The following is a 26,949-nucleotide window of genomic DNA, read 5'->3' as shown; positions in this document are numbered from 1 at the left end:
GCATATACACATATACACTATGCTGTATGCGCACATGTGCTATGTATATATTTGTATGTCTATACTAAATTATATCTGCACACACACACACGGGGTTGGGAAGACACAATGCCCCTTTTTAAGCAGCAGCCCGTAGCGCCGTGAATTCCGCTCCTCATTCCTCGGTACTCACAGCCCAAAACACCTCTCAGGCCGAACTATCCCAGCCACCCCTAGAATCAGCAGAAGCGCCCCGGGGGCAGGGGGCAGGACGGGCAGATCCCCAGGCCCGGACCCCGCGCCCACCAAGCACCCTCGGCCGGACCGAATCGTTCCCCGCCCCGGCGCCGCCCCTCCCTCTCCAGCCTCTCTCTCCCTCCTTCGGGTGCCCTCTCCAGCCCCCCGGGTTCCCCCGGCTCCCCCTCTCCCTCCCCCCGGATGGCCGCCCCCAGCCCCGCGCCTGCCCCCGGCCCCCGTGGGCCCAGGCCTCCCCCCGCCCCAGTCCCACCCGCCTGTCTCCCTGCCCCTGCTCCTCCCCCTCCCCCCCCGCCCGGTCCGCAGGCTCCTCACCAGGGTTTGCGGCGGTCGCCGCCATGGCCCCTGCTGCCGCGCCCCCCAGCGGGAGGAGTCGTCGTCGCCGCCGCCGCCACCGTGGCTGCCGCCGCAGCCGCCGCGAGACCGGGAGTGGCGGGGGCGGGGGAGGGGAAAGTCAGTGCCCGGAGCCGCCGCCGCAGCCGCCGCCGAGCAGCGCCGCGGAGCCCAAGATGGCGGACGCCCGGACCCTCCCTGACAGGGGAGGTGCCTCCGCGCCCGAGAGGAGAGGCCTAAGCCGAGCCTGGCCCCCTCGGCAGGAAGCCGACCAATAGACAAGTCTGGATCGGACCCGGAGCCCGGAGAGGTCGGAGCGCCAACTCGTCTACTGGGAGCCGGGCTGGGAGAACCGTCTGAGGAGCTCCCGATGGCCCCGCCTCCGGGGCGGTGCCGGAAGGGTCAAGGGTCGGAGTGACGTCAGCCAGCCCGCCTATATAAGGACCCGGCCGCCAGCGTGCGGGAGCTACAAGGATGTGGCAGCTTTGGGGCTGCTCCGTCATTTAGCCGTTTGCGCTCTTTAGCTATTTAAACGCTCCCGCACTGGCCTTTCCGGCGCGCTTTCCCCGAGCTTCACCTTCTTTTTCTACCTAAGTCAATCAGGTAGCATTCATTAAGTGCCTCTTATGAACTAAACGCTGGGCGCAGAAATAAGCCGATCCAATCCAGTGTGCATTTATGAAGCGCCCGCACTGGGGCCGAGCGCCAGGGATACGAAGAAAGGCAACGCCAGTGCCTGCCCTCGAGAGCTCCCAGTCTAACGGGGGAGATAGCGTGCAAACAACTGCGTGCAACAAGGTGCGAAAAGAAGAGATTGGCCGTAGTCTCAGAAGGAAGGCGCTAGCTTAGGGAGACTGAGAAAGGCTTCTTGGCAGAGCCAGAGACTGCTTTGCTCTTCAGTAGGCTTGGTGGCTGCCAGAGAAAAACCACTTGCAGGGTGGTGACCAACCCATTCCAATAGAAGAACTCTCTAAAAATGCTAGTGGGGCAGCCCAGTGGGGAAGTAGGCGCCCTCCTTCGGGGAAGGTCTTCAAGCGGTGGCTGGGTGCATAGAAGTCAGGTGTGAGGACGTTAGGGAGTCTTCTGTTCCTACCCCGCTGGGAAGAGGTGCTTTTCTAAGAGGAATTAGGAATGAGACTTTCAACTTCATGGCTGAAATGCACCGTCTCCTTATTAAGGAATGCTTCCTTCAAAGCACAGAGGTCACCTCTTGAATAAGACCTTTTCTCATCCCACCAGGTATTACTGCTCTTTCCTTCCTCAAATTACCGTGTATCTATATTGGTTTATGTTTTGTATTCTCTTCTACTCCCGCTACCCCCACCAACATACCTACACACTAGAATGAAAGTGGCTATTTTGTCTTTATATTCCTAGAGCCTAGAATTGTGCTTCATACTTAGCAGGCACTAATTTTTCTTTCTTTCTTCCTTTATTTTTCTTTTTTTTCCAGTTGAATTGCATTCCTCGTGCCAGTAAATACAGAAAATTCCTACAACTCTAGTCCAATCCAGTCATCACTAAATGGCTACCATGTGGAAGGCCCCTGTGTAGGCAGGCACCAGTGATAATATTTGAGGAAGGAAGAAGAACTAAAATTTGGTAATATCAGAAAGGGCCTTGTTTGTCCAGGATGTAGTATCAGTTAAACTGGATACCTTTCTGGGTCCTCAGGCCCGTGAAGTGGCTTTTTTCACCTATAAAATGAAGGGGTTGGATTAGGCACATAGTAGGCATTGTATAAATGCTCATTGTCTTCCCTACCCTTCCCCTCCTAAATAAACTCTAAGGTCTTGCAGCTCCAAATCTATGATTACCTTATGGTCCAGGCATGGACAAATTCATGGAGTGGAAAGTCTGACAGACTAGATCAGGGAACATATCCAGTTTGGGCTAGAAAGTTATCTTAGAATCAGAATGCAGAGGTCATCAAATGCCTGGCTAAGGAACACAGGTTCTTTAGGGAGGCAGGGAAGGGCTTTGAGCGGAGGAGTTATATAATGGGACCTGTGCATAGGGAAGATTGTTTTGGCATCAATGTGAAGGGCTGACAGATAGGGAGACCAGGTAGGAGGCTCTCATGATAACTCAGCGCCTAAACTAGGCTGGTAACACAGTGGAGAGAAGAGGTAGATACAAGAGATGTTGTTGGAAGTAGAATCAATAAGATTCAAACAAAAGTTTGAATGTGAGTGTGAGAGAAACGAGTTAAAGATTCACACATGACTGAGGTTAGGGGCCTATGTGACTGAAAGGATGGTGGTACCATCAAGTAACTGGGAAAGAGAGAGGCAGGTTTAGTGAGGGAAGTGACTAGTACAGTTTTGGACATGTGCCTGGCTATGAAGCCAGAACAGGTGGCATCTTTAAAAGGACCAGCCTGAGACAGTTCCTGTCCTCCCATGGGGGTAGGTGAAGGTCCTATTCCCCTACAGCACAGGGGCCTCAATAAATGACCTTGGAGTTGTTCTGTTTGCTTCTCCTTTTCCGTACCTGTCAGGCAGGGGAGGCCCTGTACTTCTCTGCCCTCACCCCACCCCCTACAGCTGAAGCTATGGAAACTTTGGAGGCAGGATTCCAGGCCAGATATTGTAGCCAAACCAGCTAGGAAGCCCCAGAAAAGTCTAGGGCAGAAACACAAGGGGAGAGGGGGCCACTTGGAACTTGGTGAAACTGTGTTAACTGAGTTTTAAGCTGTTTGTATGTTTTTTCCTTGCTATATCTTTGAAGTAAATATTCCTTTGTAAAAGCCAATCTGACTATAAAATGGTTAAATAGAACTGGGGTGCAGAGCCCCTTCTGAAATTGATTGAATATAATTGGTGATGGCTAAAACCTTCAGTGGCAGAAACTAGGTGCCCCCAGGCCCCCTTCATGGCAGCAGAGAACCCTAGGGGAGACATTAGGGGCAGTCAGAGTAATCACTGTGACATAGATAATATACATACAAGAGAGGCATGCATCTCAATAGCCAGTGCAATTTTATTACCTTATATATAATATATGCAAAGTACCCTATCTAAAATTAGATGAATCACATCCTATATAAAAATATAGTATATTATATAATATAGTATATTGTATTTGTTGTGCATTATATGAAGCATATAATGTGCAATGTACTATGTTATACTGAGTATTATATGGCATATAACATGATCTATTATACATATGGTATTATCTGGTTTATATTATATTTTGTTGTTGGTCAGTCATGTCCTCTTCATGACCCCGTTTGGGGTTTTCTTGGCAAAGATACTGAAGTGGTTTGCCATTTCCTTTTCCAGTTCATTTGATAGGTGAGGAAACTGAGGCAAACTGGGTTCAGTGCACTATAGCGCCACCTAGGAGCCCCATTATATAGTATATGTCCACCTTAATAGTCAGTACAATTGCATTACGTTATTATAATATGCATAATATGTGATAGGACTAGATACCTAAATTGTATATATTTACAGTATCATGTTATATTTGTGTAACATATTTTATATTACATGTTGCTTTATTTATAGGATGTTATATACCATTATATATTTTATATTATAGAATGTACATGAGATATTACCTTAATAGCCAACATGAGTATGTTCTATTACATTATATAATATATATAATTAGGTATCTGACATGTATATGATATATAACGTATTATATGTATATCATATAATATGTTGTGAATTGCATGTTATTTTATTATTGACATGCTGTATAACATATTGTGTTATATTGTACTGTGTACTGTGCTATATTATGTGGCATGTTATATTATATATAATATACATATTAGGTCTGTCATCATTATATGTATATCATATAATGTGCTGTAATACATATTGACTATTAAGGTACACATCTACTATATGTAACATGTATGTGTGTATATATGCATGTATGTGTTGCATGTATATGTGTGTGTGTATATACATATGTAATAGCTTACATATAGTACCTTATAGTAGTCTTTCCTACAGGGTTCTTCACAGGATTAGCCCTGTAGTACATGTATCACATTTCATGTGATATTATGTATAATATATTATTTATGCATATTAGGTACCTCTGTATTTATTATATAATGTAATACAATCATTTTGGCTATTAAGATATAAATTTCCTATGATGATATAGTTTTAAATGAACTCAATTGCATATTGGAGAAAGAGTAATTATACTAACATTTATATAGTACTTTAAGATTTGCAAATCACTTTTCATGGATTATTTAATTTGTAATACCTCAGCTAGCCAGTAGAGACTCATACTTAAGATGGAGAGGTGCCTCCTTCAAGGACAAGGAATTAGGGAAGGGATTGATGGAAGATCATGTCGGATGAGGAAGGTATAAGCTGAAATGGATTGATATTAGTTTGTTTTGATTCATTTCAACCATTCTGATTTAAGAGACTGTGTATAAGAGTATCATTCTAGGCTTACTGTCCTAACTTCCACTTGCATTGACAGTTTAGGTTACTAGAGGACAAATCACTACTACTGCTTGAAGTTCGTGAAGTAAAATCTTGAGGGGCTAGGTTTTTCTAGTACTGTAAGCCCCCACCAGTGGGTTATTATTATTGATTATCAGCCAGTAATTTTTATTTTTTATTTTTTTCACAAAAGGGATTTACTTTAATGGAAGGTACAAACACTAGAAACATTCTCCTCAAACCATGGGTATACTTTTCCCTTACACTCACAAGGTCTCTGGAGAAAGCAGGCTAAAAATTAAAGTACAAGGTAATGAGTCATATATATATATATATATATATATAAAATGTATCTCATGATTGTTGATAATTCAAAATAAATTAATTTTAAAATATTTTTTAAAAGTGTATCTCAAGGCTCCCAGAGTCCTTTTCTCCTTTTGTAGCATCCTTATGAAGTGTCCCCTACATGAATAGCTCTCCGCTAGGCTCTTTCAATAGGTGCCTTTGTAGGCTCTATAACTGGCACTTCTCTTTATCAAAAGGGGTCATAATCCCTCAAGTTTCTGCCTTCTGTCAGTGACTATTTTTTCACATCTGTCTGTAGGCATTTTCTCTATCATAGGCTATTTCTAATAAAATATATTCTAATAAAAATACTCTATTTTTTCTCACTCTGTTGGACTCTGCTACCAACTCTGGTCACTGGTAGAACCTATGAAAACTGTGATGGATCTTCCAAATTCCCATAGTTACCTAGGTGATAAACTACTGAAATGTACAATTCCAAACCAGGTTGAAGTTTAATAGATGACCCAGAGGGATATCTGCTTCTTTTTTGTTTGTTTGTTTTTTGTTTTCTTTGCTAGGGAAGGGGGTTAAGTGACTTGCCCAGGGTCACACAACTAGAAAGTATCAAATGTCTGAGGCCGGATTTGAATTCAGGTCCTCCTGACTGCAGGGCCTGTGTGCTATCCACTGCACCACCTAGCTGCCCCAGTATATCTAATTCTTTTAGCTATTCACGAGGTAGTTCCTGTGTGGGGCACCATCTCTCTTTATCCAATGATCAATATATTTTATTCCTCTTAAAATGATTAAGGACTTGTTTACACTCTTGGTAGAAAGATTGTTTCAACCCAGATATTTGGGCCGTTTGTGATTACATTAATTAGAATAGGGTGAAAACTTCTACCCTTACGCAACCGTATCTTAGTAAGAACCATTAATATAAAAATATTAGGGATTGGACAAAAGAGAGGCATCTTCTTAAATAGAGTATGGGATTGAGGCAGCTAGGTGGCCCAGTAGATAAGAGTACTGGGCCTGTAGTCAGGAAGACCTGAGTTCAAATATAGCCCCAGACACTTACCACTATTTTGTATTTACTCATCTGTGTATATATTGTATCTCCCTAATGGAATGCAAGTTTCTTGAGAGCAAGGTCTATTTTTTTCCTTATTTTTGTCTTCCCTACTATAGTGCCTTGCACATAGTAGGCATTTAATAAATGCATTTTGAATTTAAGTAAATTGAAAGCTATCTCTCAGACAAGGACAGTGAAGTTCTTTTGATTTGACAAGTCCATATGTCCTAAGTTGGCCTGAGTAAAGGGAAAGGAAATATGAAGTTGTACTTCAGTATTCCTTTAGACCAAGAGCTCTTAACCTGGTGTCCATGAGGGTCCATGGATAGATTTCAAGGGATCCATAAACTTGAGTGGGATAAAAATTACATCTCTATTTTAATATAATTGGTTTCCTTTGTAATAAGTATGTATTTTATTTTGTTCATTCAAAAATTTTATTCTGAAAAGGTGCCCAGAGAGTTCATCAGACTACTAAGTGGGGTCATGACATAAAAACAAACAAAAAAGTGGTTAAGAATCCCTGCTTTAGACCAAAGGACTGGGCTGTTCTACCTTCCACCACACATGTTCATGAGCAGTATGTTAACCATAGCTTCCCCAGCCTAGGTAAAGTTGTGGAAATATTCCCCCAATGACCCAGGTTCTTATTTAATCAATTGGGATCATTTTCTCACTCATTATAGGGTGTCTGAAACTTGAAGCTGTTTTGGTTGAACTATTCATGAAGTACCTGGTACCTCAGTGTAGGAGATAGAGATGAAGAGAGCAGTCCGTCTACCATACCACTGCCACCACTCCAGCAACATGGGGTGAATAGAGAGGGCAAAGATCACATGCTGCTAAAGTGATGCATTTATTTAGGTGAAGTCTGCCTTATCAACCAGCCTTGGATGTCACTACCTCCAAAGGTAAAAAGCTATTACCATTATATCTGCTATGGAAGGCCCTTTCAGAAATACTGTAATTATAACTTTAATTCTGTGGGATTCAATATGTGGTACTTTTCTTTTAGGCTTTATGTTACGAAGGTGATTATAGCAGGAAGTTTTCTTCCTGGAGCTCATTAAGAAATGAAGAGCTATCCATCACGTCTTGGATATGGTTTGATGTGTGGGATGATGATCTAGAGATGTGATCTCCAAAGAGTTCTGCCAGCTGGAGTAGTTCGTGATTAATAGGTTATGCTATATGATGTCTTAACACTACAGAATTCATGTATACTTTTTCTTTGCAACCTATGAGACAGGAAGTACAGTGGAAATAGTATGATAGCCATTAAAAGATAAGGAAATTCAAGTTCAGAGAATTGTCTTGCTTGTTTCAGTTAAGTGGCAGAGCCCAAAGCCTGATCCAAGATTCCACTGGGTCTACAGTTCTTTCCATTATACTGTATCCTATCTTTTCTAAGAACTGTAGCATAAAAGGCTAAGGATCATACTTGAAGATTCCTTCCTTCTCAGAGCCAGTCCTACTGGAAGGAGAGAGACTGGTGCCTTGTTTAGGAAAGAGGACAAAGAGGAAAGAAAAGTGAGGTGTTTCGGGAAGGGAACGTGGCAAAACAGAGGAAACTGATGAAAGGATGTTCTGAAATTTGGCTGTTCCTGACCCCTAAAAGGTCCCAAACCTAAGCAATATGGATAAAGAGATTTGCTTCCTGACCCCCATTTTTTCAATTCTCATCCTAATAAGCAGGGTATTTTTTTAAGTAACAAAGAAAAGAACCCTACTAATCATTTTAAATGTCCTTGACAGGTTTCTGTTTTTTCCTTTTTCTGTTTGTTATGCTGAAATCCAGATCAAATTTGGTCCCTCTGTTTCTTAGCAGCATTCTTCCTGTAGTCATGTGAAATAACACTTGATTAAATAAAGTATGGTTTCTGTTTTACCTAAAGAACCTGATATTTCCTGCCTGTCCATGTGTGTCTCTACATCATATAGTCCATGGATAATATCTGAGTCTAAATTATTGTTGTTAAATTAAAATCCATCTTCATAAGCTTCTCTTTCAGCTTTGACATTTGTTCTTTTTGCTATTTAATAAGAAATTCCACACTGATAACATTTACCATATATTGTATTTTTAGAAGGTAGCACACAAGTCTGTTTTTTAAAAGGCAGAAGAGGCCCTTCAAGTCAGACAATGTGACATGTGAAAGATCAAGGGTGACAGGCAGCCTTGTATAGTGGATGGAGGGCTGACCTTGGAACCAGGAAGACCTGAGATCAAGTCCTGCCTTTAATACAAACTATGTGACTCTGGGCCAGTAAATCACTCATCTCTCATTGCTTTAGGTAACTAAGACCATAAGTTGCAGAAAAAGTGCCTACCTACATTGGTAGAAGAAGTTCCTCCCCAGACCTCCCTATACGAATTAAATCACAGGTCCCATCTATCTCTATTCCACTTTAGTTTTCAAAGGAATTGACTGATTTTGATGAGAGAATGATGTGAATTGAGTCTTTGAGTTTTCATATGGGCATAAAACAACATAAAGGGTTCATTGCCCTCAAGTACCTTTTAAATCTAATCAGACTTTACACACATAAAACTGTAGAACAATAGAGTATGTAATGACAGGTTATAAAGCAGTAATAGCCTTTAGAGACCTCCTTGTTTTACAAATGAGGAAACTGAAGTGACTTAAGAAAAATGACTTAAATCAAATACTAAGATATGTGGTATGGACAGGAAGTCAGAGTAGAGTATTAATTGGATCAGTATGTTTAGAGAAGACTTCATGGAGGAACACATTAAAGTGTACGCTGTCTTGTTTTGATCCTCACCACTTCCCCAGAAGCTAGGCAGGGCCGGTGCTCTCCTCATTTTGCACATGTAAAGAGTGGTCTCCACAGGAACACATGATTTACACATTGGCAATGAGGAGCAAAAGGCAGATATGTAACTGTCAGGCCAAGCATGTGCGTGTCCTCCTACGGGAGGGGCAGAGCCAATGCTTTGAGTGCCTCCTCCAGGGATAGGGCTGGAATAACTTCTCAGAGTCAAGCCTCTGTGTAAATCACCAGATGGTGCTCTAAGCTCAGCTTGCTCCAGCTTCCTCCCTTTGTGCAGGTGTGCAAATCCTGCTTCATCCATTTGATGCTTCATGAATGTGCTTTCAGTAAACTCATTTCAATCCATATGGGTCCATACTGCTGCCCAGCAACCAGCACAGGGCCTCCTAGTGAACCTGTCCCCAGTACCTCATTCCCCACCCTCAATTGTCACCTCTAGCCCCTCCCATCAAGACAACACAGCACCCTAGTTATGATGTCAGGGCAAAGAGTCAATAAGGGGACCCCAGTTTTGCAAGTTTTACCCTTCATGAGCCTTGGACAGTTGATATATTGAATGGGAGCTCAGGGGAGATGCCATGTCAGCTTTATGACCCAAACTGCTTTGGTGTGAGGACTAAATAAGTCCCACGAATTAAGTTTTTTCAGGACATTATCTGAGTCCCCTCTCCATCCTTTTTGCACATATACTGATGTGACTTGCCTCAGTCACCCAGATCCCAATGCCTCAGCCCAAACTGATCTAGTTTAAGGGTATCAAGATTCCCAACAATAAATGATAACTTATGTAACTCATTTCCCCCCATTCTCATGAGATTTTTATCTCAACAACTTTATCATAAGATCTTGTCTGTAGGGAATAATTTTATTTGATATAGGTCCAGGCCATTTCTAACTTGAAGACAGAGAGAGAGAGAGAGAGACATTCAGACTTGCAGAGTCCCCCATGCTTTTCCACATGACTGTACCCCAACACAATTTCAGATGATGGTTATAGAAATCTCAAACAAGGAAAAGATCATAATATGTTAAAATACAGTTTGGGGTTCACATCCTAGAAAAGTTACCCTTTAGTTCCTTTCTGGATCACTTCTCCTCTCTGAGTTCCTGTCTGTGATCAATATCTTAACCTTGAATTTCAAACATTGTCTCCAGGTGGGTCATATTGTCCAATCATTCCAGGTATGTAGGAAACAATAGCACCAAGTAGACAAGAGTTCAGTTCGGGTGTTACCCTTACTTTATTTCAAAGGAAAATCCTAGGGGCAGTGAGGTGGCACGGTGGATAGAGCTCTGGCCTTGGAGCCAGGAGGACCTGAGTTCAAGTGTGGTCTCAAACACTTGACACTTACTAGTTGTGTGACCTTGGGCAAATCACTTAACCCCTGTTGCCTAGTCAAAAAAACAAAACAAACAAAAAAACAAAGGAAGGTCTTAGCCTTTGTTCTTCCCACTTTGCTAAAGGGAAAGGACTAGGAAGACTTTTAGGCTGGCTAAGTAAGTAATATTTCTAGAGAAGCTAGAAAAGTTTTTAAAATATGTTTCCTCAGTAAGCAGTTCAAAGCAGTACTATTTGAACATAAAAGAAGGAGAGATCATTTGCAGCTGGGAAAATCAGAAAGTCGTCATAGAGGAAGTGGTATTTGGGCTAGGCCTTGAATCAGGATGATATTTTGATGGACTAAGGAAATTATATTCCAAGCATAGAGAACAGTAGAGGCAAAAGCAGAGGGAGAGGAAAGCCTGACATATGTTCAAATAATGAATATCAGTTACAACGGTTTACCCGTGGTTTAGTTATGTATGAAGGGGAGGGGTATGAGATAATCCTGGAAGGATAGTTTATGGAGAACCAAGAGTATCAGACTAAAGAGTTCAGGCCTGGTTTGGTAAACAGTGGGATTCTTGAAGGGCTTTGAACACTGGGACGGCATGATCAAAGCTGGAAAATTCATCTGGCAGGGGGGGAGTTGGATGGATTGGACCAGAGAGCGATTGGGAGGCAGGAATATATCAATTAAAAAGCTGGTAAGAATGGCTTAAACTATAGTAGTGGCACTGGGAGTGGAAACAAAGGGACAGGTATGAGAAAAATAGAAACAGAATCTCCGGGATTTAGTCATTAATTGGATGTTGTGGGTACGGGATAATGAGGACACAAAATGACTAAGAAGTTTTGACTGCAGAGTAGTAGTACCACCATTTCTTTAAAAAAAAATTCAGGAATAAAAGGTCTCAGGTGAAAGACAACTTAAAAGTAGCACCCCAAGGAGGGCAACAGCCCCTGTGTTTGAACCCCAAATTCCAAAGGATTATTTAGTTCTCATTCTCCCGTGGCCACCATTCCTAGCTCACCACTAACGGCATCACAAAAATCCTTCTTTTAATTCAAACAAAACATGGTAGGAAAAGGGAGGGGAGATTACGAAGCTTTACTAGGTAATTAGGAAGAATTCAATAAATATCAAGCTCCTACTATGTGCAAGGCACTGTGCTAGGCATGACGATAACAATATAAACACAAAACAAAACAAAAAAAATCCCTGACCTCAAGGATTTCTATATTATATTTAGAGGAATGAATGCAACATGTAACCAAATATGTAAATACAAGTTAATTCAAGAAGGAAGACAACACTAACAATTGAAGATGTAGGGAAAGTACAATAAAACAAAATAAGGAACAAGACACTTAAGATTGTTAAATTTGCAAAGGTGTAACGATAGACTCCTTTTAACCCTGTGTGAACCCAGTTTGGGAAGTTCTGTTCTTGCCCCATTCTGTTCTTGTCTCTGGTCTGAAATATGCTCAATAACCATATGTAAGGCCGGTTCTTCTTTTAGATAAAGCCCAATTTCTTCACCACTAGTTATTATCTCAACCTAATTTAGGTGTATTCCAAGTGGTTTTTAATAGCTTTCATCATTTTAATCCCTGGACCTTCTTGCTCATAGTTTCTCTCTCTCTCTCTCTCTCTCTCTCTCTCTCTCTCTCTCTCTCTCTCTCTCTCTCTCTCTCTCTCCCTCTCTCTACTTTGGCAGAGTAAGAACTGGAGTATTTTAGAATTTCAAAGTTCACTTCCCAACCTAAGGACTCTTCCCAAGTGCATAAAAGCTAAAATTACCAACTTCATTTGATTTTCTATCAATTTCCTATGTTCTTGGGTTGGGACTCCGTTTGCCCTGAGGGAACTGGCCATCCAGTGAACTTTATAATCTTAAAATATTGCAAAACATTAAGTATACAATAACAATACTAACAATTTCCAGGACCAGTAAGAGAAGGGTCATTTCATAATAGAGAATGAGTTTGGCACAAGTTGGGATAGGGGTAGCTAAAAATGCTTTCCACTTCCTTTCTTCCAACCATTTCATTTGCTACAGTGTCACGTATATAATAGATATTTAATAAATGCCTGTTGAATGGAGAATAAATCTTCCTCTTATGGGGCTTCTCCAACCCTTGCTCCCCTCCCCTTGGTTTCTGTAAAATAAGAACAATAACAATAACAACAATAATAAACAGAACTGTCCACAAAGGAATTTGCATTCATGTTTCACCCTTGTTTCTCCCAAGGAATACTATACCTGTACAGAGGGATCTGAGGAGGCAGCCACAGCAGCAGAAAAAGTATCTGCATGGAGGACGCAAGCTGGATCTCCAACATTGATGTGGATAAAGGGTTCGCCATTGGTTTTGTTGTCCTTATGTGTGTGTTCCTGACTGTAATGACAGTTCGGTGTGCCAAGCTAGTAATAGACCCTTTTAAGGCAATCCCCACATCCACTTGGCAGGAGGAAGACATCTAACCAGCCACAGGGCCCAGGAAGTTTGCCATCTCTGGGATGAAGCTGGGGCAAATAACACTACATATTGTAGACTGGTGGACCCAGTACATCTACTGTCAATTGTATAGAGAGTAGTGATCTAGAACATCAGATTATTAAGCTTCCTTGTTTTTCAACATTCTCATTCTTACGATCCAGGGATATTTGTAATCTATAATCTAGAACACCAGTTCTGGGTGTAGAGGAACTGGACCCAGTTTCTCTAAAAATCTTTTTTGCTCATTTTCTTGTCATCCTGGGATTCTCTTGGGAACCTTAGAATTTGGTTCACTTTCTTCTTACCCTGGATGTCCCCAGGGAACATCCACACATATTGTGTTTAGATCTCTACCCATGACTTAGGAACCCTAAGCCCTGGACTGACATAAAACAAAGTCAATCCTGGGGACTAGCCAAAACATGACTTTTTCTTTGGTTTATATTGCCCCCAACTGGAGTTTACTCCAGGAAATCTCAAAATATAATTAATGTCCAGTCTTCACAAATAAGGATGACAGGATGGCTAAATTCTGTATAAGCACTCAAGGTATCTAGTGCCTTCATCAGGTATGATAAAGATAAAAGCCTTTATTTCAGCCTGTAGAAAATAGACTCAAAGGAGCCCATGAATGAGTGCAAAAACACATAAAAGAACTTACAGTAGCTCAGAAACAAACACAATTCTTCTTCCTCTCTGGAGGTCCTAATTTACCGCAGGCTCCTATATAACTTGTTACCAGATTTTTAATTCCACCCCTGTGGTCTGGACTCACCTTGGAAGGGAAACACATGTTCCCCTTAAACAGACAACATCCTTCCTTTGGGAACCACACAGTCCAAATAACTCTTTGTAATGACACATACAAAGTTAAGGTCCTTTGTTCCCCCACAGCGTGACTTTTGGTCCTTTGCCACTGTCCCTCAGAGACAAGTGTGTGATTCTCATCTGTCTTCAAGAGGCACACTGATCATGAAAGTCTCCTGCTTTGAATAGAAGGCTGGATGACTGGCTTTCAGATTTGGAGTAATTTAAAAGGCATTTTGTCCAAGAAAGTGTGCTATCCAAGAAATCTCCTCCCTCTGGCTAAAAGGATAAATTTCAGGATCTGGTCATCAGCCCCAACTCCTTCCCATGGAAACTTGGACTGTACTTCCTGAAGCCACACTGAGTTCTGATAGGTGAGCTTTCATCTTATTTGCCTGGATCTAAGTCATATCTTGGCTATCTCCAAAACATGCCCCTGCCCTGGTCTCCCTCCCCTTACTAGCTCATCAGTGTTTCTTCATTAGAATCTAAACTCTTGAGGGCCAGGAATATCTTATTTGTATCTGTATCCCAGTGCTTAGCATTGTGCCCAGCACATAGTAAGTGCTTAATAAATGCTGTATCTCTGTATTCTATCTACTTACTTTCAATCTAGAAAATCCCCTTTCTCTAACTAGAAGTCCAGATTCCAAGAGTTGGAATTTAAGATTACCTTCAAAACAAGCCCCAAGGCCCAGGAAATCCCCCTTCTCTGGCTGGAAGACAAGGGCTCAGGAACATCAGCTATATATCCCTCCCTTGGTGCCATGTGGGCAAGCACACTTTCATCCTTTTCTGTCTGAGAGGAAGCCACTTTTCAGGAGAGAGCAGATTTGAAGTACTTTGGTAAAGGTAGAACTATCTGCCACTAAAATAACTTAAAACTGCTGTAGTGCCCAGCCGAGGTAGTCAACCTGGAAAGCTCCACACTCCAAGTTTAGGGCTATTGTTTCACGGAAAGAGTATAATGCAGTTGTTTTACTAAAAGAACTTACCACTGTTCCAGCAGCTTCAGAGTAGCAGAGAAGCAACTTTGCCAAGCAGGAGAGTGGAGAAGCTTAGAACAGGACAGATAGACTGTTTCGTCGGAGAGACCATTGCCAACCAATCTTGAAGTCCAGAGTTTTGAGCTGCTTCAGGTGCCTGCATTTCTCTACTCATGTATCTCATTACTAGATTCTGTAAGTGTGTGCCCACTCCTACAGATACACGCTGTGCACATTGGTGGGAGAGTGACCAAAGTTTATTGATGGACCATCATATTTTGGCTATTCCTGAGTAAATGTTTTATGATGATTATTGTTGCTTTTGCCTTCTTGTTTAGTAAATATTTCATATATAAGAGTTAATGGTGTCATTGTGACTGCTTTGTGTAAATGGGAGCTGGTGGGGGCTTGGGAACTACAGTGGTAAGTAGTAACAATGTAAATTCCCACACTATAGCTAAGCCCAGGAGCCTGAGAGTGAGTTTTGGTGGTCATAGCCATAGCTTCCTCTCACCCTCCACCAGGTGAAAACCTCCTTGAACTGCTAGCAGGAAGGCTGGAGAGAGAGACAGAGATAGAAAGAGAAGAGAGACAGAGAAGAGGAGGATGTAGATGACACTTTGAATGTCATGTTCACAGATTATATTGCCTGCATCAGTGAGTTACCTCCCATACCTGGGCTACTTTAAGCATGTATGCTTATATCTGATTCTGAGCAAGCTTTATTTTACCCCCATAGAAAATTCAAAACATAAAGGACTCATATCTAAGCCCATAAAAAGTTAAGACAGCTCTCCTCTATCAGATAAGCCTTCTTCATGACTTCTATGAAGTCTTCCATATTTATAAGGCTCCCCTGAAAGGGAAAGCACTTGAGGGTCAATAAAATGTTGACTTCCTTCTCCTGGACTTGCATAGTCTATACAAGTCATAGTAATAAAGGAGGGCAAAGTCTGGATTTACTTTTGTATTTCGTGGCTTTGTCTCAATGCCCCTCCACTTTGGCTGTCTCCCTGGGTGCTTTGTGTATTAGCAGGATTCCCACATGCCTCCCTGGGGCTAACCCCATTCTTTGTATATAGAAGGCCTCCCATCTGCTCTGTTAGCCCTAGACAGTTTTTCCTCCACGTCTGTGCCTGTTTTCTTTTTGTAGGCCAAATCCAGGCATGGAGCTCACATCTCCTTCAATCATGATTCAGTCATCCTCAGCTGATGTCAGTAGGCCAGTAAAAACCCAGGGCTAGAGAATTCTTCACAGCCCTACCAAGGAGATATATTCCCCAAAATGGTGTCACTGAGGAAGTTTATGTCTTGTATAGAAAGATAGCTTCAACCAAGGTCTTACTTAGCCTTCGACTGTTTGATGCTATTTGCCAGAGAGAGATGGCAGTCCTAGACATCAATGAGTTCAGCATTCATGACTGGCCAGGGAAGACTAATTGGGATGCCAGTGCCCTGTTCCAAAGGCCATATGACAGTGAAAACTATATTTAACTCCCAAGGAGCTGGAAGACAGATGGCAGAACAGCTGGAAGTTTGGGACTTCCATCAGACAGTATATAAAGAGCATATAGAACCTTTTTTCATGGAGTCAACCCTATTTTAATCCCACAGTAGACATTATTAAGTGCCTATGTGACAGGCAATGTGCTAAACACTGGGAATACAAAGAAAGGCTTAAAAACCTTAAAAGACCTGCCCTCAAAGAACTCACAGTCTTTTCACCTCAGCTATTTGTGGATGACCATTGAAGAGAGCAGATGGCGGACATACTATTTGAAGTAACACAAACCAAGAAACAAAACAGAAAGAGTCATGCGCCAGTCACTCGAGAGTACTTTATCATAGAGACGATGGCAGAAATTGGAGTTGTACAACAAGAGTACTAAATTGAACTCAAATCAACAAGTCATCAATAAATGTTTATTAAGTGCCTACTGTATTCCAGGTACTGTACTGTCACTGAATCCCACACATGGCACTAGGAAGCATTTAGTACTACCCAGGGCATATCTATCTATTGTCATGAAAGTTTTACAGGATGATTTTAGAGATTGCCTGAGAAAGGACCCTAGAGCTAATAAGAAAAAGATTTTACTGGCCCAAAAGGGCCACAAATGTCACCAAAAAGTATGATGCTTGTGCCCATGTGTGTAAAATACTATCAACTCATGTTGCATATTTGGAGAATACTAGCACCGTCAAACCTTTAGACTCTGTGTACATTGATTTTTTATCTCTGTGTAACCTATGGCTCAAAGCCCATTTGTATAAGATGCTTCACATTGGTGGCAATTGAGAGGCAGAGTTGGCAAGAGTTTGAAGGAGAAGAGAGATCCTGGTCTTCTGGATTCCAGCTTTGAGAGAGAAGACATGGGTTCTTTGGGAGCTTCCAGCCCAGAGATGGTAAGGGGGTTGGGCAAGTGGTCAGAAAGAGATTACAGGGGACCCTTTGCTGACACTAGATGCAGAACCCTGTTGTGTTGACCATAGACACTTCCAGTTGCAGTTCTAGAGTGGAGAGGAACACTAGCACTTATGGCACCAGGAGAGCAGGGGCCCTGCTCACAATTGCAGCAACAAAAGGAACACTAGTGTTTATGGCAGCATGACACCAGGGGACCCCTTGTGTGGCCACAAGAGAGCAGGGAACCTGGTCACAGTTCTAGGGTCAAGAAGAACATTATCGCTTGTGGCTACAGGAGAACAGGGGTCCTTTCTGGGTAAAAACCAGAGTGCAGACTAAGAGATCACTGACCACACCTCTCCCCAGATTACACCACCTTGGAAGCACTGGAAAAACCTACAGACTCCCAGAACTAACTGAAAACAGCAGCCAAAAAGCCTGAAGCTTGTGAAAGTCCCCACCCCACCACAGGAACAGTTCCCAATTTTAATGTAAAGTTCAAAGTCAGGAAATAGGCTAGAAAAATGAACAACAACAAAAAAAATCACCTGACCATAAAAATCTACTATGGTTACAAGGAAGATCAAGATAAACTCAAAAGAAGACAACAATGTGAAAACAGTTACAAAGCCTCAAAGAAAAAGGCAAATTGAATACAAACCCAACAAGAATTCCTTGAAAAGCTAAAGAAAGCAATTAAAGTGCTAGAAGAAAAATTGGGAAAAGAAATAAGAGTGATGCAAGAACATTATGAAAAGAGCAGGGCAGCTAGGTGGCACAGTGGATAGAGTTCCAGCCTTGGAGTCAGGAGGACCTAAGTTCAAATGCAGTCTTAGACTTGATACTTACTAGCCGTATGACCCTGGGCAAGCCACTTAATCCCAATTGCCTCACCAAAAAGCAAAAAAAAAAAAAATTATGAAAATTATGAAAAGAGAATTAACAGCTTGATAAAAGTGGCACAAAAAATATTGAAGAAAATAACACCTTAAAGAATAGAATTGGCATATGGCAAAAGAGATGCAAAAATTAACTGAAGAAAGGAACTGAATGGAAAAAAGATGTACAAAAGCTCACTGAAGAAAATACTTGCTTAAAAATTAGAATTGGGCAAATAGAAGCTAATGACTCCATGAGACATCAAGAAAGATAAACTAAAACAATAGAAGAAAAAGTGAACTACCTCATTGGAAAAATAATTGATCTGCAAGATAGATTGAAGAGAGATAATTTAAGAATTATTGGACTATCTGAAAGCCATGATCAAAAAAAGAGCCTAGATATCATATGTCAAAAAATTATAAAGGAAAACTGCCCCAGAATCTTAGATCCAGAAGGTAAAATAGAAATGGAAAGAATCCACCCATTACCCAATGAAAGAGATCCCAAAATGGAAACTCCCAGTAATATTATAGCCAATTTTCAAAGCTTCCAGGTCAAGCAGAAAATACTGCAAACAGCTAGAATGAAATCATTCAAAATCATGGAGCCACAGTCAGAATCACACAAGCAGCTTCCATCTTAAAGAAGTGGAGAGCTTGGAATATGATATTCCAGAAGGCAAAGGATCTAGGATTACAACCAGGAATAACCTACCAAGAAAAACTGAGTATAATCCTTCAGGGGGAAAATGGATATTTAATGAAATAGACGACTTTCAAGCATTCCTGATGAAAAGACCAAAACTGAATAGAAAATTTGACATTCGAACACAAGACTCAAGAGAAGCATTAAAAGGTAAACATGAAAAAGAAATTATAAGAGATTTAGTAAGGTAAAACTACTTAAAACTATATGCTATCATTGTTAGGGCAGTTAGAAGGAATCTGACATAGACAGAGGGCATGGATGTGAGTTGATTATATTGGGATAGTCTCAAAAAAAAATGAAGGGGTGAGAAAGGGATGTACTGGAGAATGGGGGAGGGAGAAGAAGAAAGGGGAAAATTATTTCACATAAAAGAGGCAAGCAAGGAAGCATTTACAGTTGAAGGGAAAATGGAAGGTGATGCCGAGGCAATGCTTGAACTTCACTCTCATTGTAATTAGTTCAAAGCGGGAAAGGGGAAAAAATACATACACACACACACACACACACACACACACACACACACACACAAATTCAATTAGGTATACCAATCTATCTTACCCAACAAGGAATTAGGAGGGGAAGGGGATAACAGACATTCTAAGAGTGTCATATTTTATCACATCATAAGAATGATAAAAGGGAGGACAGATTAAGGGAGGCCGTGGTCTGGAGTAAAACAGACTTTTGAGGAAGAATAGGGTATGAAGAAAGAGAGAAGGATAAACAGATTTGAGATAAAAGTCTCCCTTTAAGGCAGCTAGAGTGCTGGGCCTGGAATCAGGAAAACCCAAGTTCAAATCCAGCCTCAGACACTTATGAGCTGTATGACCCTGAGCCAGTCATATAATCTAGTTGCCTCAGTTTCCTCAACTGTAAAATGGAGAAAATAATAGCACCTATCTTGCAGGGTTGTTGTGAGGATCAAGTGATATAATATTTCACAGTGCTGACACACAGCAGGCACTAGTTACTCCCTTCCCCCACCCCTTCCTCTTCCCTCTGTTCTTGTCTCCCTTCTAACCGCCTCTCGACAGACCCATGTGAGCACACATAACCTGCATGTTCAAAACACAGCACATCTGGAAGAAGATAGGAAGAACATATCACATACTGGTGATAACTGACCCCTTCATAAGGTATGCATCAGCAGACCCAACCAGGAGCAAGAAGACTTGCATGGTTGCTAAAATATGATGGGAGTAATATTTCTTAGGATGTGGATTTCCTGCCAGGATCCATTCAGACCAAAGCAGAGACTTCAAAAGTACCTGCTCAAAGAAATGTTAGCTTTGGCAGACTTTTAAAAGGTCTAGAACAATATCTTAGGATATTCGAGACCCACTACTAAGTGTTTCAACAGTGCACTAATGAACATGTTCTGTACATGGAGACTAGAATAAAAATCTCAGTAGAACTAAAATGATTTTCCTAGTACATGCATACAACTCTATCAGGAATAATAGCACTGGCTTTACATCCCATTTACTGATGCTTGGAGTGGGTTGAGACTCCCTATTGATTTATGTTTTGGAATCTCTGAAGAGGGAGACACTACAGAAATCTACAACTACTACATTTCTCAGCGGAGAGAAGCTAATGGAAGCTTTACCACCCATCTACTTCAGCCCAGAAGAACAATGAAAGAGATAAACAACGATATGATATCCAAATTCATTTTTAGTTGTTAAATTTATTTTTTTTAATTTGGGAAAAATATATGATCAAACTACATTTTCATAAAAGAGATAAAGACAAGGTATGAATCTCTTAATCCAGTCAATTTTGTGATGATTTTTATATAATATTTTATTTTCCCCGAATTACATGTTAAAACAATTTTTAAACAGTTTTTTTAAAGTTTTGAATTCACTTTCCCCACCATTAGATGCAATTTCAGTATTATTCAAGCTTTTTTTTTAAATAAAGAAATTAGGCATTTTTTAAAAAAGTTAAGTTCCAAATTCTATCCTTCCCTCCCTGAGATGGTAAGCAATCTGATATAGGTTATATATGTACAATTATGTACGACATTTCTATGTACAAAATGACTCAAATAAAAAAAAGAATGAAAGAAAGTGAAAAATAGCATGCTTCAGTCTGTATTCAGACATTATCAGTTCTTTCTGTGGAAGTGGATAGTATGCTTCCTCATGAGTCTTTTGGGATTGTCTTGGATCATTGTATTGCTGATAATAGCTAAGTCATTCACAGATCTTCATTGTACAATGTTGCTGTTACTGTGTACAACATTCTCCTTGTTCTACTCACTTCACTTTGCATGAGTTCATGTAAGTCTTTCCAGGTTCCAAATTCATTTTCAAGACTTTCTACAGAATAATAAGCCACTTCATACTTTGTAATGGAGAGAATGGACATCTTGCTTGTCTAAGAAAACACTGCCAGCAATCATCAAAGCTACTTACTTGGTACTGGCTAAGAAATAGAGTGGTGGATCAGTGGAATAGGTTAGGTATATAAGACACAATAGTCAATGACTATAGTAATCTTCTGGTTGATAAACCCAAAGACTCCAGCTTCTGGGATGAAAACTGACTATTTAACAAAAAACTGCTGGAAAAACTGGAAAATAGTATGGCAGAAACTAGCATAGACCAACATCTTAAACCATATACCAAGATAAAGTAAAAATGGGTACACAATTTAGATATAAAGGCTGACATTACCTGTCAGATTTATGGAGAATGGGAAAATTTATGACCAAACAAGGGATAGAGAACATTATGAAATACAAAATGGATAATTTTGATTACCTTAAATTGAAAAGTTTTTGCACAAACAAAGCCAATGCAACCAATATTAAAAGGGAAGCAGAAAGTTGGGAAATAATTTTTACAGCCAATTATCTCTGACAAAGGCCTCATTTCTAAAATATATAGAGAACTGAGTCAAATTTATAAGAATACTAGTCATTCCCCAATTGATAAATGGTCAAAGATATGAACAGGCAGTTTTCAAAGGAAGAAATGAAAGTTATCTATAGTCATATGAAAAAATGCTCTAAATCACTGTAAACTAGAGAAATGCAAATCAAAACAACTCTGAGGTAACACATCACACCTATCAGACTGGCTAACATGACAAAACAGGAAAATGATAAATGTTGGAGAAGATGTGGGAAAATTGGAAAACTACTGCATTGTTGGTGAAGTTGCAAATTGATCCAACCATTTTGGAGAGCAATTTGGAACTATGCCCAAAGGGATATAAAAATATGCATGCCCTTGACCCAGCAATAACACTTCTAGGGCTGTATCCCAAAGAGATCATAAAAATGGAAAAAGGACCTACATGTACAAAAATATTAATAGCAGCTCTTTTTGTGGTGGCAAAGAATCGGAAATTGAGGAGATGCCTATCAATTGGGGAATAGCTGAACAAGTTGTGGTATATGAATGTCATGGAATACTATTGTTCCATAAGAAATGAGGAGCAGGCAGACTTCAGAAAAACCTAGAAAGACCTATATGAACTGATGCTGAGTGAAATGAGCAGAACCAGGAGAACATTGTACACTGCAACAACCACATTGTGTGATGACTGACTTTGACAGACTTAGCCCTTCTCAGCAATGCAAGAATCTAAGACGTCTCCAAAAGACTCATGATGGAAAATGCTATCCACATCCAGAGAAAGAACTATGGAGTTTGAATGCAGATTGAAGCATACTATTTGCTCTTTTTTTTCTTCTGCTTTATTTTGTTTCTTCTTTCTTGTGGTTCGTCTTATGGGTGCTAATTCTTCTCTATAATATGACTAATGTGAAAATATGTTTAATGGTAATGTACATGTAGAACTTATATGAGATTTCATGCCATCTTGGGGAGGGAGGTGGAGAGGAAGGGGAGAAAATTTAAAACTCAAAAGCTTTTGGAAGCAATTGTTGAAAACTAAAAATTTTTTTAAAAAATTAAAAAAAAAAAAGAATCTAAGACAACTCCAAAAGACTCATGATGGAAAATGCTATCCACATCCAGAGAAAGAACTATGGAGTCTGAATGCACATGGAAGCATACTATTGAATCTCTTTTTTGTTTGTTTGTTTGTTTTGTTTCTTCTTTCTCGTGGTTCCTCCCATTGGTTCTAATTCTTTACAACATGACTAATGTGAAAATATGTTTAATAGGAATGTATACGTAGAGCCTATATCAGATTGCACACCATCTTGGGGAGGGGGGAGGGGAAGCAGGAGGAGAAAATTTTAAACTCAGAATTTTATGGAAGTGAATGTTGAAAACTAAAAATAAATCAGTTAATTTAAAAATAAAAAAACACTGCCAGAGGCTGGTGGAGGCCCTGCAGAGATGATCCATTGCCATCACTTATTGCCAATAGGCGAGTTTATTGGGCTCCCTAATAAGCCTATTGAGACTGATGGATATTCATCTTCACAGACTAAAGCAAAGACTTCCAGTCTTAAAAAGTCTGCTTGACCCACTTTGTGTCTCTCAGACATTTCACATGAAGGAATTGATAATGCTGATCGTTATTATAAGGCCTGAGCCCTCTATGAGCTGAGGTTTAGGAAGACAGAACTATGGTTCTGATGAACAGTGTGATCAGCCAGTACCAACCACTAGCACTGGTATGGGGCAGATAATTCCACAGAAAAACAACTAGTTGACCAGTGACCAGACTGATTTAATAATATCCTGTGTGAAACTAGGGAAACATTTGCACATCTAACCAGATGATAAGGCTTATTCACATGTGTTCACTGATAGACATATTGTCACATGCTCCTGTCTTATTTTCTTTCCTGTACTTTTATGTTTATTTGCTTTGACTTTTAATCATGCATTACATAATTTGTTAATTATATGTTGTTATTATCTAGATGTATATAATCTGGCGGGTATTATTATCTGATGGGTGTAATAGTCATTTTGGCTAGGATTGGACTGACTGCTTTTCATGGGGCTCCGGCGTTGCCAAAGAACCTGACAGTAGCGTTTCTTCCTATCTTGGAAAAACAACAAACTCTTCTGAATTGCTCTTTTTTTTTTCTCTTCTGTTGAGTTTTGTTTCCTCCTATTGGTTTTAATTTTTACTTACAACACCACTAATGTGAAAATATGTTTAATAGGAATGTAAACGTATAGCCTATATCAGATTGTGCGCCGTCTTGGGGAGGGTGGTAGGGAGGAAGGGGGAGAAAAATTTTAAACTCAAAAATATATGGAAGTGATTATTGATAAATCAAAATAAATTAATAAAATTAAAAAAAAACTCTCCTGGGATCAGAACTGGAGGATGGCATTTTTTCTTCCCCCACTAGAGCAGGAGTTTAAATCTTCTGGAGGGGGAAGAATGTTAATTACCAAATGTGCCACATAGACTTTTCCCAAGACTTGTTAGTAGAAGGCACTGGGGAAGGCATTCAAAAAAGATAATGCAGAGCATTTCTTAGTTACCAAAGAGTTATCCAGGATTTTGGACTATGGACTTTGGCAAGCATACCCTAATGGATTTACTTAGGAAAGAAGATATTAAAGCTGGGTTGGGGAGAAGAGTGTAAGGATGGGCCTCTATTCATTATTCAACCCACTTAAAAGTGATTACTTTTGTTAATTACTTTTTACATTTCTTAGTTATACTTATTAATTCACTGAAAAATCAGTCAGTCAATAAGCATTTATTAAGCACCTACTGTGTTCCAGGCACTGTGCTAAACATAAGGGAAACAAAAAAAGGCAAAAGACAATCCCTGCCCTCAAAGATCTTACAGTCTCATGGAGAAAACAAAATATACAGAACTAATTGTAAACAGGGCCTGTGCACTTCCTTGAATCTATTAAAATGACTGTGTGAGAGACTTGGTCATGCCCCAAGAAATTTATATAAACAGAAGGTACTATCCCAGAACCGGACAGAAAGTCTGAGGATCTGGTTTCCAGAAGCTGGCACATTCGTATTCCAATATACCCCTGAGGAGCAAAAAGGTAGGACTGTGCTGTGACAGAGAGGGGAGCCATGAAGGGACATCATTAGCTCTACGGGTTGGTTGGCTGTTGTTCTTCCTTCTCGAAGAGGACCAAAACGACATCACTCTGTTAGAGTCAAGTTACAGTGCGTCCCACTCTGGCTGATCAGACCAATACAAGCTCAGAAGGCTCCGCCACAGGTCGGGCACAAATAGTCCATGTGAACGTTTAGGGTGGATTTTCTAAATCTGCACATCTTGAGTTTCTTTTGAGCTACTTCAATTCTGCTTTGGTCATAGAGCCAAGTGCCTTCTTTGAGGGCACGCCATGCTGTGTCAGCGTCTCTCATGTCACACAATCCAATTCCAAAGTTCTTAAAAGAAACCTTGAGAGTGTCCTTGGATGGCTTCTTCTGACCACCATGTGAGTGCTTGCCCTCACATAACATTCTCCATAACATAGTCTTTTAGGCAAGCATAGGTTTGGCATTTGAACAACATGGCCAGCTCGTTGTAGTTGTGTTCTCTGCAGTAGAGTTTGAATGCTTGGCAGTTTAGTTCAAGAAAGGACCTCAGTGTCTAGTACCTTATCTTGCCAAATGATCTTCAGAATCTTCCTAAGACAATTCAAATGGAAGCGATTCAATTTCCTGGCATGGCAATGGTATACTGTCCAGGTTTCACAGGCATACAACAATGAAGTATCACAAAGCAGTGGGGCAGCTAGGTGGTGCAGTGGATAGAGCACCGGCCCTGAAGTCAGGAGGATCCAAGTTCAAATTCGACCTCAGAGCAAACACTCAACACATACTAGCTATGTGACCCTGGGCAAGTCATTTAACCCCAATTGCCTAACAAACAAACAAACTAACATAAAGCAGAAGACCTGGGCTAAGGGAAGTTCTGAGAAAAGGTCATTTCCCTCCCCCCAACTCTCCTGTGCCTCTCTATCCAATCACATTATAACACAATCTGCCCTTTTGTTACCCAAACTTTTACCTAAGCTGATTTTTGCCTCAACCACAAATAATTCAAGGGTTAACTGGAAATAAGTATAAATGTAAAGTTAGGCAGGGAGCCCAAACTCTGCCTAAATGTTGGAATTTTCCTAACTGGGGGCCCAGAGCAACTGTGACCGAACTCATAACTTTTGATCTAAAAACAATTCTTAAAGCTAAAGAGCAGGGGATCACAAGGACCTTAGAGGCCATTATATTGCCCTCTATGCATAAAATGAACTAATTATTGTAAAGGAGTATCACAAATTAGGGGCCTTTATGCTTTATATAGGAAAATATCTTCGGTGAAGTCTTATCCTTCAACTTTGACATTAGGTTATTCCTGGTCACACATTTTCACAGTCCACAGGATAGGGACAGAGGTTGGACCTGGTATAGAGAACTGCTAGATGAGGAAACTCCCTTTTCCTATGCAGGTCAGCCCCTCCTCTGCAGCTGATAGCCTTAGCTACTTGTCTAGAGCATGAGTGTCAAACACATGGCCAGAGCCAAACCAGCTTCAAAAGTAATCGAAAAATATTTACTTGTAACAAGCACCATCCCCCACATGTAGCATGGGGTATCATTTTGTGGCTCAAAGGGAGACAATCGAGATCTCTAGCTTCTTCTTCCCCTACCCTTCTCCAAGGGAGACTTTAATTCTTGCCAGAAGTCGAAGCAAGAGATTTGGGGCAGAAATTTGGCCATTCTGCTCTTCTCAGAGAGAGGGGAAGTACCAAGCTAGAATTGTGTCTATTTTCTCCCTGAAATAGGATTAGGCCAGAGAATGTGGTTTGCAGGTTCAAATTAAACTACTGGTCACTGTTTCTTAATGGGAAAAGGAGGACCCTTATAGCCAAGGCCTAACTCCCTTCCCACCAAATACCAGTTCCATAATGAACACACATAGGAATTAGCAAAGAAACACATTTATCCAAGTCAGATAGCAAAAAAAAAAAAAGGAAATCAGATAAAGTATACATAGCAGAATATAAACTAAACACTATAGAATATGCTACCTGCCTCCCCTAATGCCAGGGCCAATCAAACTCAAGCCAGGACAGATTAGCATTGTTGACACCTTTGGGATCCTCCCTGCCCCAAAGATTCTACTGAACAACTGGCCATTTAATAGATAGGATTACCAGAAAATTGGTGGAAATCTCGACAAAAGTGTCAGCCTGGTGGAAAGAAGTGGGTCAATCAATCAACATTTATTAAGTGCCTACACGTGCCAG

At 40.7% G+C, this 26,949-nt stretch overlaps 2 protein-coding genes across 7 annotated transcripts in view; one reads left to right on the top strand and one right to left on the bottom strand.

Moving 5' to 3' along the window:
• Nucleotides 1–634, bottom strand: part of ARNT (aryl hydrocarbon receptor nuclear translocator) — a 49,398-nt gene extending 48,764 nt beyond the window's left edge. The window contains 1 exon segment of the mRNA XM_021004640.2: nt 550–634. Within this exon segment, the coding sequence (XP_020860299.1) occupies nt 550–574 (25 nt within the window). The 5' untranslated portion in view covers nt 575–634.
• On the top strand, nt 573–15,133 carry LOC110220585 (cortexin domain containing 2). Of its 6 annotated transcripts, none has more exons than XM_078154892.1 (4): nt 647–1,806; nt 7,047–7,271; nt 12,734–14,163; nt 14,799–15,133. In XM_078154892.1, the coding sequence occupies exon 3, from the start codon at nt 12,796–12,798 to the stop codon at nt 12,964–12,966; it is 171 nt and encodes a 56-aa protein (XP_078011018.1). In that variant the 5' UTR covers nt 647–1,806; nt 7,047–7,271; nt 12,734–12,795; the 3' UTR covers nt 12,967–14,163; nt 14,799–15,133. The 6 variants fall into 6 exon arrangements, with proteins under 6 accessions (XP_078011014.1, XP_078011013.1, XP_078011018.1 ...); XM_078154891.1 differs by having other exon boundaries at nt 14,796–15,133; XM_078154888.1 differs by lacking the exons at nt 12,734–14,163; nt 14,799–15,133 and adding an exon at nt 7,376–12,727 and having other exon boundaries at nt 573–1,365.
• Nucleotides 15,134–26,949: the final 11,816 nt, after the last annotated feature.

The sequence above is a fragment of the Phascolarctos cinereus genome, unplaced genomic scaffold (assembly GCF_003287225.1).
Source record: "Phascolarctos cinereus isolate Bilbo 61053 unplaced genomic scaffold, phaCin_HiC Scaffold_5;HRSCAF=322, whole genome shotgun sequence".
Lineage (NCBI taxonomy): Eukaryota > Metazoa > Chordata > Mammalia > Diprotodontia > Phascolarctidae > Phascolarctos > Phascolarctos cinereus.
The sequence above is the reverse complement of the archived record's forward strand: the minus strand, read 5'-3'. Positions and strand labels throughout refer to the sequence as shown.